At 64.6% G+C, this 13,611-nt stretch overlaps 2 protein-coding genes across 2 annotated transcripts; one reads left to right on the top strand and one right to left on the bottom strand.

Annotated features, from left to right (window-relative positions):
• Nucleotides 1-513: 513 nt before the first annotated feature.
• On the bottom strand, nucleotides 514-5,090 carry ABHD15 (abhydrolase domain containing 15). The gene is given in 4 exon segments (XM_065418480.1): nucleotides 514-1,012; nucleotides 3,538-4,595; nucleotides 4,598-4,858; nucleotides 4,860-5,090. Coding segments are annotated over 4 exon segments (2,049 nt in total).
• A 2,697-nt stretch (nucleotides 5,091-7,787) lies between these two features.
• On the top strand, nucleotides 7,788-13,156 carry TP53I13 (tumor protein p53 inducible protein 13). Its single transcript, XM_065418481.1, has 4 exons — nucleotides 7,788-7,900; nucleotides 8,579-8,684; nucleotides 10,713-11,388; nucleotides 13,047-13,156. The coding sequence occupies exons 1-4, from the start codon at nucleotides 7,788-7,790 to the stop codon at nucleotides 13,154-13,156; spliced, it is 1,005 nt and encodes a 334-aa protein (XP_065274553.1).
• The last annotated feature ends 455 nt before the right edge of the window (nucleotides 13,157-13,611 follow it).

Consider the following 13,611-nt stretch of genomic DNA (forward strand, 5'->3'; position numbering starts at 1 on the left):
GGTGGGATTTAGCCAGGACTCTGGAGCTAATGCCGCCTCCTGTGGAGAGCACCCGAGGATCAGGGCGTGGGCGTCACATCTCCCCTGAACGCAGTTCCTTCAGCAGCACAGCGCCCTCCCGTGGCAGGGGCACGATGGAGATTGCTTTGACCAGGGGGCGCTTTCCCACCCCAGCACGCTCGGGCTGGCTGCTGGGAAGTGTATGAGCTAGTGGAGTTTCATACGCACAGGGGGAGGCTCAATTAGCCGTGCCCAGCCCTGACAGTGCGCAGCCTGGGCCATTTCCAATGTGGTGGGAACACACCAGTCATGTCAGCCATGTGGGCTTTCAACAGTCTGCTTCTGTGGGGGGGGATGACCGGGCCTGTGTGCGCAGTGCCTGCCATGCTGGTGCGAGCGCGCAAGGGGAAGGCTGTGCAACATTGGGGGGTGACTGCGCAGTGCTGCATGGCCCTTGGACAGCCTCTCCCAGGGACGCTATGGAGAGGTGCTAGACACAGCACCTGCCTGGCGCTACCTGGTGTAGGACCTCTGCCAGCTGAAGATCTCCTGGAGGTGGCAGGCGGCGGAGGAAGCCTCTCTCTTCTGCAGGACGCCCCTCCTGTACCGGTGCAGCCCCTTCAGCCTCTCCTCCGTGCGAAAGAACTCCGCGACGGCCGTGAAGTACTCCAGCGTCACCTCGTGGCTCCAGGAGCAGGGCCCCTCCCTCAGGAAGCCGCAGTGCCCGCCGTGTGGTGTCAGCAGCAGGAAGAAGTAGGGGCTGCTGTGGAAGAGCTCCATGGGGAGGGTGCTGGCCGGAGGTCCCCGGACGGGGTCGTCGGCGCTGCAGATGCACAGGACCGGGACGGCTGCTTCATCCACCTCCCGGAGGGGGTCGTTGCGATCCCAGTAAGCGTCCCAGGTGACAGGGTGCCTCTTGGTCTGGCAGAAGAGGGTTTCCTCGAATTCCCGGAGTGAGCAGCTCCTGAACAGCCTGCCTGTCTCCACAACCTCTGCCAGCGCGGTGGCATACCTAGGAGGGACAAAGGCAACAGGCAGGGGCGCGCTCACATGGAGCGCCTGTGTCCTCGTCATTCACCAGCACATCGCTGCCCCCTGCTGGATGCTATCAGATTTCTCAAGTGTTTCACGCTGGAGACGCGTGTCCAACGGCTGCCATAGCTGGCTAGTGGCACTGCCCTTCAGCGGTTCTGGGGTAGGCGCTCCTGAATCCTACCTCCAGTGCCTAGTCTGTTTGGCTTAGTGGGAGCCTGAAGCCACAACATGGCAGGGGTGCTAGATACCATGGTGATGGGCACGTTACAAATGCTTGGCTAGGCCATAGTGTTTGTGTGCATCTGCCCCTGCGTTCTTGACACACCCAGTTTGCATAAGGCCTTTGAACTCCTCTCTGCACCTTCCCCAGGCCCCACCCGGGGGAGCTGGGTCCAGGGTGCCCTGCTTCTAGCCCGTCCCACCCAAACCTACAGCCAGTTAGCGCCGCGGGTGCACGTGGCCATTGAATGCCTCTGCTTTTGCAGTCCCTGCCTATTGAGATCAGAAGGGCCCCATGGCAGCTGTTGTTGGGGCAGGGGTGGCCTGGGGGCTCTGTGGGTCCAGCCCTTCCCTGCTGCAGGAAAGGAGGCGAGTTTCTCGCTCATTTGTCATTTTGGTCACTTGGGTTGGAAACCATAGCAACGAGGAGAATCCTAGCACCTGGCCTCCCGTCCATGGCTCTGGTTTCCATGACAGCAGGCTGAGGCTGCTGCAGCATTTCAGTGTGGGAGATGGCGAGCGGGCCATGCTGTGCATGAGGAACCCCGCGACCACCCCAGGGTGAGTATGGCACCCAATGCACTACCCCTAAGGGCAGGGCATCCCTGGCTCCCACGCGTGGGGCGAGGGACTCCATGCAGCCCAGAACAATAACAATCCAGTTCAGGAGCACGAGAGTCCCCCTGCCTCTGGGCTGGGCTCCTGAGCATGGCTTTCTCCCTCCCCAGGGCACCTTCCTTCCCCTAGCACTCCCCGAGGTAGCCCCTGGGGCCATTGGACTTCTCCATGTTCCTGGAATTGTCCATTGATGGTCCCCAGGCTGCATTGCAGCTGGGGCTCTCTCGCTAGCAGCGGGGGGGGGGGGGGGGCACTCAAGGGTAATGAGTGCAGACAGGCAACATCACCCCAACCAGGTGCCCTCGGTAGCAGACTGGCCAGGGGAAGCTGAGGTCCAGTGGGGTCCTGCTGCCATTCTGAAGCTGCTTGCCTTGACTCTCCTAGAAGGGAGGATTTTGAGATGGCGTGGCTGGTGTATCTGCCCTTACCCAGCACATCCAAGGCCTGCTCTATCTATCTATCTATCTATCTATCTATCTATCTATCTATCTATCTATCTATCTATCTATCTATCTATCTATCTATCTATCTATCTATCTATCTATCTATCTATCTATCTATACACACACTCACTCACTCTGTCTCCCCGGATAACTCAGTTGTGGTGTCACTCTGGTTACAGCTCTGGTGTGGATGCAGTTCTAGAGGGTTCTAGGTGTCCACACCTGTATAGCTTATTCCCCTCCCCTACGGGACTAGCTGGGCTGGTGCAAAGCACCTTTATACCAGTATTGCTGTGCCCTCAGGCGGGGGCCGTACCGTTGTACCTGTGCCAGTACAGTCAGTGGTATACCAGCTGGGCGCCAGGAGCCCGCAGCGGGGCGTGTGGCTGGGCTGAGCAGTTACCCGAGGGCAGATCTATCTCCATGGAGAGGTGAGTGGTGGTTTCTGGGCGGAGAGGTAAAACTTCAGCAGAGCTGTTTCAAACTCGGGCAGGCTGGTGGGTATTGTCTTGGGACTTCTGAGGCAGTGACCTTAGCTTCCCTCGCCCAGCCAGGCCCTTCCCTTGCTGCCCGGCTCCAGGGAGTTTTGACAGAAGCTTTTAAACTGGGTCTGGGGCATTTCTAATGTGCCTGTCGGTGTTGGAACAAGGTGACTTTGCTTTTAACAATCCCCCCAACACATGCCTGCTGCTGGACACAGGGGGCTCCCCACTCCCTCCCATAGTCCCCACAAAGCATGCGGCACAGAGCATGTAGCGGGGCTGTCAGCTGGCGCTGGCTCCTCGCAGGGCTGCACTCCACGCTCAGAGGAGCGAGCGTTCAGGAACTGTAGTGTTGAGCTGCTCTCATCTGTTGGGCCTCCCAGCTCCCGCCTGCGTGCTCCCTGCTCTCTCCAGCTAACTGCACAACCTCTGCATGTCTTATCCCCTCACCCCCGGGCTCCGCATCCATCCGCTCCGGCCAGGCCTGAGTCAACATGTTTGTGAAAGTGCAGGGTGGTGCCCATGCGCTGACCTGCCAGTGCCCCTCAATCCTGATCTGCAGTCCCTGGCTACCCCACCCCTGGGATCCCCAAATCTACCCTGCTCTGCCCCACGCCACCCCTGCCCCACCACCCCAGCCCTGCCAAAGAACTTTGTTCCTTTTCCTGCCGCCCCCTGGGTGCCCGCAGAAGAAGAAGTGCAGCCGAGAGAGCAGGGGAGGAGCTCGGGAAAGTACCCACCTGCTGAGGCCTCGTTTCTGGTGCAGGAGCAGACTCCACTCATACAGCCAGGGGCACCCGGTCTCCAGCCACTCCTGGCACCTGAACACGGGCGAGATGCAAGACGCTGCAGCCAGATAGCTGGAGGAGCCGCACTCCCCCAGGTAGGAGAGGAGCAGGCCCGAGCCGGAGCCCTCGCTCACGGCGCAGAGCGAGGAACCTGGCTGCCGCATGCGGATGTACGTCACCGCCTCCTTGAGGTCACCTGGGTCCCCGAAGGCCTGCAGCTTCAGGCTGGCAAGCGGGCTGCCGTTGTGACCCCTGCGGTTGAAGATGACTGGCTTGTAGCCCTGCTCCAGGGCCAGCAGGCAGAGGTGCAGGACGCCTCTGGTGACCTTCCCGGAGGCATTGGGGAGGACAAGCAGCACCGGGGCAGTGCCAAAGGCAGTGGTTGCTCTACTCCTCTTGCCGGTGCCACGGGGCCCCATGACCCAGTCCAGGGCAACCAGGCCCCCATCAGCCAGCTGCAGGAGCTCCCGGGCCAGCTCGGGCTGGTGGGCAGGGGGGAAGAGGAGCTGGAACATGGTCTGGAGCTGAGGCCAGGTCCTCCACAGCCAGCGCCCACTCTGCAGGGCAGCGCCCCGTCGCAGGCTCCTCAGCAGGCTCTGGGCCAGGGCGGAGGATTTGCAGATGAGTCTGCAGCGCCCTGCCCCGGGCCCCTCTTCCCCAATGACATTGTCCCCATCGTCTTCCTCGCCTGCACCCCCCGGCTCGCGGCTGGGGAGCAAGCTGCCCCAGCCTGGCCCCCAGAGCTCTGTGGCTAGGAGGCAGAGGAGGGCTAAAGCCAAGGCCCAGGCCGCAAGGCTCCCTAGTACCAGCATGAGGTGCCTCGCCCAGCTGGGGAAGAAGTGTCTCCCGGAGCCCCCTGCCTGGACTCCGCATTAGCAAATAATGGATTTGTTTGAGGGCGAGTGCGCGGATTGGATGGGGGTTGTGCAAGCGTTAACCCTTCCCCTGCCGGGCGCTCTCATCATGGCCCTGGCTAGCTGCCTTGAGGATCCTCTCTCCAGCCAGGGGCTGGCAGGCTGGGGGGGGCGAAGGGGGGCTGGGGAAGGGTGTCTTGGTGCACTGGCCTTTCCCTGTACCTGGAGCAGGTCTCGGGGGCTGGGGGGCACCAGACACTGGCATCTGCACTCATAGGCAGGGACATCAGGCCTTGAATAACCCATCCCTCCCCTGGCTGATCTGTGGTGTGGGGCTGGTGCCTGCCCTCCAGGGCCTGTGCACTGCGCGGGGCCCCCAGCGTAAAGCATTCCTGCCTCTTTCCACACCAGCTGGGGGGGGCAGAGAGCTCGCCTCCTGCCCGCGCGTGGTGCCACATTCCTCATGCAGAGAACGAGCAGCTCCGTTCCTGGGGCGGGCGAGCAGTGCAGAGGCCTGGCCAGGCTGAGCTGCTGCTGGAGCCCTGGAGGAGCCAGGTGCCCGGCCGGAAGCAGGGAATGGGGCACACGCAGGAGTGACCAGGCGAAGGGCGTTGACGTGGGCATACTGGAGTTCAGGTGAAATGAGTGCATGGCTCTTCCGGCCTAAACCCGCGGCTCGGCTGCAGGCGCGGAGCGGGCGTGCTGCCCCACGGCTCGGCTGCAGGCGCGGAGCGGGCGTGCTGCCCCACAGCCCAGAGCGGGCGTGCTGCCCTACGGCTCGGCTGCAGGCGCGGAGCAGAGGTACTGCCCCACGGCTCGGCTGCAGGCGCGGAGCGGGCATGCTGCCCCACAGCCCAGAGCGGGCGTGCTGCCCCACGGCTTGGCTGCAGGCGCGGAGCGGGCATGCTGCCCCACAGCCCGAAGCGGGCATATTGCCCCACGGCTCGGCTGCAGGCATGGAGCTGGGGTACTGCCCCACGGCTCGGCTGCAGGCGCGGAGCGGGCATGCTGCCCCACAGCCCGAAGCGGGCATATTGCCCCACGGCTCGGCTGCAGGCATGGAGCTGGGGTACTGCCCCACGGCTCGGCTGCAGGCGCGGAGCGGGCATGCTGCCCCACAGCCCGAAGCGGGCATATTGCCCCACGGCCCAGCTGCAGGCATGGAGCTGGGGTACTGCCCCACGGCTAAGCTGCAGGCGCGGAGCGGGCGTGCTGCCCCACGGCTCGGCTGCAGGCGCGGAGCGGGCGTGCTGCCCCACGGCTCGGCTGCAGGCGCGGAGTAGAGGTACTGCCCCACGGCTCGGCTGCAGGCGCGGAGCGGGCGTGCTGCCCCACGGCTCGGCTGCAGGCGCGGAGCGGGCGTGCTGCCCCACGGCTAAGCTGCAGGCGCGGAGCGGGCGTGCTGCCCCACGGCTAAGCTGCAGGCGCGGAGCGGGCGTGCTGCCCCACGGCTCGGCTGCAGGCGCGGAGCGGGCGTGCTGCCCCACGGCTCGGCTGCAGGCGCGGAGCGGGCGTGCTGCCCCACGACACGGCTGCAGGGGGAGGGTTTCTCAGGGAGAGGCCTAGGCTGCTGGGAATTTTCCCTAGCAAAGCACTCTGCCTGCCGCCCCCCCTCCCCCCCCGAGTGGCACAGAAAGGGAGCCATTACACCCTGTACCAGCCCTGCAGGCCCCTGAGCACCAGGGCGGCTCCCAGCGCTGTGGGGTAATTCACCCCCCTCCTGTTCCCTCTACCACACAGCCCACAGGAGGAGGGGCAGGCCCTTGTTCCTGGGTGCGCTTTAAGGTCCCGAGCCTGTGCTGAGTGCTGGTGGGTGACTTTGTAGGCTCAGGCTGTGAACCTGCTCTTCGCCCCTTCCTTTTCTCTTGTCCTGGGCCCCGAGCGAGGTCTGTGTGCACCGTTCAGTGGGGCGCTCTGCACACAGACCCCGTCCCTCCCTGAGCCTCGCGCTGGGGGGCCGTGGGCCGGGCAGGAGGGAGGATTGTTTCTCCGGGGCAGGAAAGCCCCCTGGGCACATGGGGGCATGTGCAGCTTCTGTGGCAGCCGGCAAGGGTGGGGAAGGTGAAAGGCTGCTGGGGCCGCTAATCCTGCCACCAGCGCCAAGGCCATGGGCAAAGTGCTCTGCCCCCGGCTCCTCTCCCAGGCGCACTGGACAAAGTCCACACGCGGTGGCTCCAGGGTCTGCCCAGGGCAGGGCCTGTCGCCCACAGGCCATGTGGGCTGAGCCATGGGGCGGGGGCTCCACATGGGACCTCACGGCTTAGAACAGAAACGTGCCCACCCTGGGACCTGGCAGATCCCAGGGGCTGCCCTGTTCCCAGTGCTCCTTACCCCCCAGCCTCCCCACCCTGTACCCCCCAGCCCCTCACTGCCCTGGACCCATACTGCCCCCTGCTCCCTGGCCCCCCACTGCCCCGTATCCCCGGCCCCGTACCGCTCCCTGGCCCCCCACTGCCCCGTATCCCTGGCCCGGTACTGCTCCCTGGCCCCCCACTGCCCCATACCCCCAGGCCCCAACCTGTACCCTCTAGCCCCCCACTGCCCCATATCCCGGCCCCGTACCGCTCCCTACTCCCCACTGCCCCGGCCCCCCCAGTGCCCATCCCCCACTTCCCCCCCCCCCCCCCCCGGCTGCTCGGGCCGGGCTCTGACCCGGGCCGGGCGGGATGGAGGAATCGCCGCGGGACCCGGCTGCTGGCCTGGGCGGCCGCGGCCTGCGACACCGGGCGGGTGGGGGCAGGGCCCGGGTGGGGGGGCGGGGCGGGCAGGGCCCGGCAGGGACTTGGGGTCCCTCGCGCATTAAGCTTTGTTCCTGAACTTGCAGTTGGAGCTGGCGCTGGCGCTGGCTTGGTCTCCCGCGGGGCAGCCCTGGCTCCCCCCAGGCGGTAGGACCCCTTCTCTGGCCCTGCCCCCGCTCAGCAGGCCCTAGTCATTTCAATAGCCCCATGGGTGCCCAGCAGCAGGGAACCCCTGAAAGGGGGCAGAGCTCAGCTGGAGCCCCCCCCCCGTTGCAGGCCTGGGGGCTGTGGTGGCTCCACCCCCGGGTGCCAGCGCCTAGAGCGGGCAGGGGCAGGGCAGATTTCTGTCTGTTTGTCCGTCCAAGGGCACGTGCTGCCCCCTTACAGATACCGCCCCACCGTCGTCACGTGAAAGGGCTGGGTCCTGGCACTGCCCCCGCTCCCCCCCCCCCCGGGCGCTGGAGCCCAGCTCGCTCAGCGGCACCCACCGTGCCAGGCCGGGAGGCGCCTTCCCCTTTAAATCCTACACAGCCCTCTCGCCCGCTCCCATTGGCTTCCCTGGAACCCGCGACCCGCCCTCCCGCAGCTGAGCCAATGAGAAAGTGCCCACATGGCAGCTCTGCCCTGGAGCCCCACACGCCCTGGCCTGGCTCTCCTGTGGCTGGAGGCAGCACCCGTTTGCTCCCTGCGGGCACCACGCCGAGGCGCGAGGCCGGCTTGCAGGTCAGAGCCGCTGGCAGAATGAGGCTGGGTGGTGCCCTGGCCCTGCCCCTGCCAGCAATGTGGGGCGCTCGGAGGTCTGCGACCACCAGCAGGGAGCTGGAGCTGGGGCGGGGCGGGGGGGCACTCGGCCGGAGCATGCTGCTGGGGAGGGGGCCCCACGCTCAGCCTGCAGCTGTTAGCACCGGGCTGGCAGGGGGCTGATCGTGCGTAAAAGGGGGTCACGCCCCAAAGGAGCCCGAGGGCAGAGGGGGGGGGCGCGCTCTGGGGAGGGGAGGTGTGAAAGGTGCGCTCCAGCACTGGCTTTGCTCCCTGGCAGTGGGCCCCACCGCCTGCTGGGGGCTGTGGCCGGTGAGTGCACGTCTGTTGCCCCAGCACGGGCGCCATAACTTAGAGGTGAGTGAGCCCGGGGCACGTGGGAGCGGTTCCCCGTCCCCCAACAGAGCCGAGACGCCGGGGGACGGGGTGTACAGCACCCTGCTCCCCCACTGGGCTGCACCAGGCCCCGGGGTGACAGCGCGTCTCCCCCGCAGCAGGGCTGTAGTCCTGCCAGCCTGGTGGAGGGCGCTGACCTTTCACCTTTGCACCCCTCGAGCAAGGGTCAGGCTTCAAACCCTTGCTAGCATGCAGGAGTCGGCCTCTGCCCCTGCTCCACTGACATGCCTCTTCTCTCCCCCCCAGCACGGAGGGGGTTGCCTTCCTCCATCACCCGTGCCCCCTCCCCAGCCTCCAGGCCCAGCTGGTCCAATACATCCTGACCCTCCACAGCAGCGTCATGCAGGAGCGGGTGAGTCGGGGACTGCACGGGGCGGGGCTGGCTGGAGAATCTGGGGCCAGAGCAGAGCTGCCTGGGCTAGTGGGTGGGGGGCAGAGTCACAGGGGCTGATGTCCTCAGTGCGCACCCCCCCCCCCCCCAGCAGTCGACCAGCCCAGACCCATTTTGGGCACTAGGGAGTAAGCCAGCAGCTAGAAAAATGGCATTGCTCCCACGTTCGGCAGATGCCCAGTGGGCATCCCATGGCGGGTGCAGAGGCAGGAAGTGGGGCCGGTTTTCGATAGCACGTAACTTTTCAATGTTATCAGGCATCCAATCCCAAAACATGAAATCCCAGCAAGGGCCATTCCTCAAAGACCCAGAGTCTAATTGTGCAGAAAGCTTCTAAATCCCATTGATAATGCAAGTGCGTCCTCAGAGTAGTCCTGTTCTGGAGAGTGGGGGAAACATTTTGCCTCAGGAGATAGTTTGTGCATTGTCCTGAACCTTTTTGCCTTTGGTTAAAGCAAAAGGCTGTAGTGACAGGACAGCAGGAGTGTGTCTGTACCATGTAATACATCTCAATATTTGTCACACGTTGTGGAATGGACTGATTTGAGAAAATGTAATTATAAAACAGATTTCTGCTCGGCCAGAGACACTAGTGTAAAGCAGACATGGGACGACTGTAATTATTTCTTACTGTCACTGACTACAACGACAGTACATGTAAAGTACTGACATAACAGTAAGGTCCCTTTGTAGAAGGGCTGCAGAATGTCTTGTGTGAGTATATTGTGGGAACACTGCAGTATACCCAGCGACTTGTATGTAACCCCTACATAGAACTACTGCATGGCTAATGCAACGTCCTTCGCGCGGTTTGCAGTATCTGTCTCTGACATGTCCGATGCGCCGTTGCTGCATTTGTCACTGTCCCAGCCGCATGCATCGGAGCGCACCGCATCTTCCCTAGCGCGCCTGCTCTCCCAGCTTGGTATCGCCCGCAGACTTTATCTGTGCACTCTCTTTGCCATTATCGATATCACTGATGAAGCTATTGACCAGACCCGATCCCAGCGGGACCCCACTCGTTCTGACTGTGAGCCACTGGGAACTACTCTCTGGGAACGGTTTTCCAGCCAGTTTTGCACCCAACTTATAGTAGGTTTGTCTAGGCTCTTTCCCCAGTTTGCTTGTGAGGTCACGTGACTCCGCACCAGAAGCCACACTAAAGTCGAGCTCTACCGTTCTCCTCCCCCAGCACAAGGCTCTTACCCTGGCAGAGGAGGCCAGTAGGTTAGTTTGACATGATTTGTTCTTGACTTATCACCATATTATCTTCTAGCTGCTTCCAAAGTCATTGCTTGATTATTTGCTCCATTATCTTTCTGACTGGGCCGGAATTCCCTGGGTTGTCCCTTAGAGCTAGGTACGGTATTTGCTGATTGATCACCTGGGGCTAAATACTTCCCAAACTTACCAGACCAGGACTGGTCGCACTCCACACCTGCATTAGCAATTGTATTTAGAAGCTTTCTGCCAATTTGGGTCAAAGTCAGCCTCTGGTGGGCCGCCACCTGGCACTTTGTGTGTTTACAGGTTTTCCTGCCTGGATGCCCAATGCCCGTGAGGTGGGTCACTCGCCCTCTGATCTGACCCCTGTCCCCAGCACCTGGCACTGGCCGTGTGGGGTGCCATGCTGGAGATGGCACGGGGAGCTGGCGGAGGCCGTGGACAGCTGAGGAAAAGCACCCAGAGGGTCTGGGATGGAGGGGGGGCGGCAGGTGGTGTGGGCCTGGGGCAATGCGGGCAGGTGAGCACGGCCACATGTAGGGGGTCTAGGGGCCATCTGGCAGCAGCTCCCATAGTGGAGGTGGCGTTGACGGAGGAAAGGGATGGGAGTCCCAGTCCAGCTCTGTACCTGGCTGCAGGTTATTCCCGTCCCCTCCGTGGCAAATGGGGTGGAGTTGGCACTGTGGGCCCTGGGGGGCTGGTACTAGTCTTACAGGGGAACCAGCAGGTGCTCCCCATTTCTGACCCCCCCTTGTCACCCCCCAGGCCTTGCTGAAGCACCCCAGACCCCGCCGCTCACGCTCTGTGGGGGGGAGGCCCCTGGCAGCCCGGCGAGCCCCCCATGTGCTGGACAAGGCACTACCGGTGCCAGAGGGACACCTCCAGCCACGCTCCAGGATCAGTGGCAGCAGCAGGAACAGGTCGGGGAGCCCGACACCAGAGTTCCCAGGAGCCAGCGTGGGCCCTGGGCACAGCCAGGCATGGGGTGGGGCGACCCTTGAGCCCAGAGGTGACCGGAATCACCTGGACACAGCGCCACCCTCTGGCAGCTCCCTGAGCACCCGAGCCACAGCTGGGCAGCACTCAGCCCCCATGCTGCCACCAACAGACGCTCTGCTGCAGGCCAATGCAACTCCAGGAGGTGTCAATGGGCCTGCGGCTCTGCCCCCCCCAACGCCCCAAGTGCAGGAGGGCCCTGGGCGCCTGGCCTGCTCGTGTCCCAATGCTGTGGCCCAGCGGGGAGCCGTGCCGGAGGGGCAGGCCCCACAGGCCTACGTGCCCACGCCCCGCACGGAGGAAGCGGCCTGGGCCGCCAGCGCCCTGACCTTCCTGCTGGTGGTGCTGACCCTCGCCATCCTGTACACCCGGCTCCACCGCAAGTTCCGCAAGAGCCAGAGCCTCTACTGGGCCCCGGGCGACGCGGGGCAGGAGCCCCTGGACGGTGAGTGCCCACAGCCCCCCTCCCCTCGGGAGAGTGCCCACAGCAGCCCCCCCTTCCTTCGGGTGAGCGCCCACAGCACCTTCCTTCCCCCCTCGGGAGAGTGCCCACAGCACCTTCCTTCCCCCCCTCCCCTCGGGAGAGTGCCCACAGCCCCCCTCCCCTCCCCTCGGGAGAGTGCGCACAGCACCTTCCTTCCCCCCCCCTCCCCTCGGGAGAGTGCCCACAGCTCCCCTCTCCCCTTGAGTGAGTGCCCACAGCACCTTCCTTCCCCCCCTCCCTTCGGGTGAGTGCCCACAGCACCTTCCTTCCCCCCCTCCCTTCGGGTGAGTGCCCACAGCACCTTCCTTCCCCCCCTCCCTTCGGGTGAGTGCCCACAGCAGCCCCCCCTTCCTTCGGGTGAGTGCCCACAGCACCTTCCTTCCCCCCCCTCCCCTCGGGTGAGTGCCCACAGCACCTTCCTTCCCCCCTCGGGTGAGTGTCCACAGCACCTTCCTTCCCCCCTCGGGTGAGTGCCCACAGCAGCCCCCCCTTCCTTCGGGTGAGTGCCCACAGCACCTTCCTTCCCCCCTCGGGTGAGTGCCCACAGCACCTTCCTTCCCCCCTCGGGTGAGTGCCCACAGCACCTTCCTTCCCCCCTCGAGTGAGTGCCCACAGCAGCCCCCCCTTCCCCCCTCGGGTGAGTGCCCACAGCAGCCCCCCTTCCTTCGGGTGAGTGCCCACAGCACCTTCCTTCCCCCCTCGGGAGAGTGCCCACAGCAGCCCCCCCTTCCTTCGGGTGAGTGCCCACAGCACCTTCCTTCCCCCCTCGGGAGAGTGCCCACAGCAGCCCCCCCTTCCTTCGGGTGAGTGCCCACAGCACCTTCCTTCCCCCCTCGGGAGAGTGCCCACAGCAGCCCCCCCTTCCTTCGGGTGAGTGCCCACAGCACCTTCCTTCCCCCCTCGGGTGAGTGCCCACAGCACCTTCCTTCCCCCCCCCTCCCCTCGGGAGAGTGCCCACAGCTCCCCTCTCCCCTTGAGTGAGTGCCCACAGTACCCCCCCTCAGGTGAGTGCCCACAGCACCTTCCTTCCCCCCCTCTCCCCTCGGGAGAGTGCCCACAGCTCCCCTCTCCCCTTGAGTGAGTGCCCACAGCACCTTCCTTCCCCCCCTCTCCCCTCGGGAGAGTGCCCACAACTCCCCTCTCCCCTTGAGTGAGTGCCCACAGTACCCCCCCTCAGGTGAGTGCCCACAGCACCTTCCTTCCCCCCCTCCCCTCGGGAGAGTGCCCACAGCAGCCCCCCCTTCCTTTGGGTGAGTGCCCACAGCACCTTCCTTCCCCCCCCTCCCCTCGGGAGAGTGCCCACAGCTCCCCTCTCCCCTTGAGTGAGTGCCCACAGTACCCCCCCTCAGGTGAGTGCCCACAGCACCTTCCTTCCCCCCCTCTCCCCTCAGGAGAGTGCCCACAGCTCCCCTCTCCCCTTGAGGGAGTGCCCACAGCACCTTCCTCCCCTCGGGAGAGTGCCCACAGCAGCTCCCCCTTCCTTCGGGTGAGTACCCACAGCACCTTCCTTCCCCCCTCGGGAGAGTGCCCACAGCACCTTCCTTCCCCCCCTCCCCTCAGGAGAGTGCCCACAGCAGCCCCCCTCCGGCAGGGCCTGACCACGCTCTGTCTCTGTGCAGCTCTGCTCAAGAGGCGGCTCCTGTCGGCCCCCAGCAGGCGCAAGAAGCGGCAGCGGCCCCAGCAGAGGCGGCTGCTGCTCCAGGGGGCATCGAGCGAGAGCTCGGACTAGCAGGGAGCGCGTGGGCACAGACACACCTGGGGCCGGGGCTGTGCTGGGGGGGCAGCTCCCACTTTCTGCTGAATAAAGTGTTTGAAGAGAGGTGCTGCGTCTGGCTGCCCCTGCTGGGCGGAGGGCAGGAAGGGCTAGCCGGGGGCTCAGCATGTCCCAGGGGCGAGCCGGGGCTGCTGGCAGACAGGGCCACAGTCACAACTTTATTTGATACAAATGTACAGTACACACCTGGCCGTACAGGCCCCAGCCAGCCTGGGCTCTTCTCCGCCCCTTCCCCACTGCTTCCCCAGGCACCCAGCTCCTGGCGAGGGTCAGAGCCTGCCGGGGAGCCTGGGCCCTTGGCACTGGGAGTTGGGCTGTAGAGAGAAATCCAGACTCAGCGCCTGGGGCAGTGGGGGAGGGCCCAGGGGCTGGGCATGAGGCGGCGGAGCCGCCGTGCATGGGGAGAGGCT

This window comes from Emys orbicularis, chromosome 17 (genome assembly GCF_028017835.1).
Source record: "Emys orbicularis isolate rEmyOrb1 chromosome 17, rEmyOrb1.hap1, whole genome shotgun sequence".
Lineage (NCBI taxonomy): Eukaryota > Metazoa > Chordata > Testudines > Emydidae > Emys > Emys orbicularis.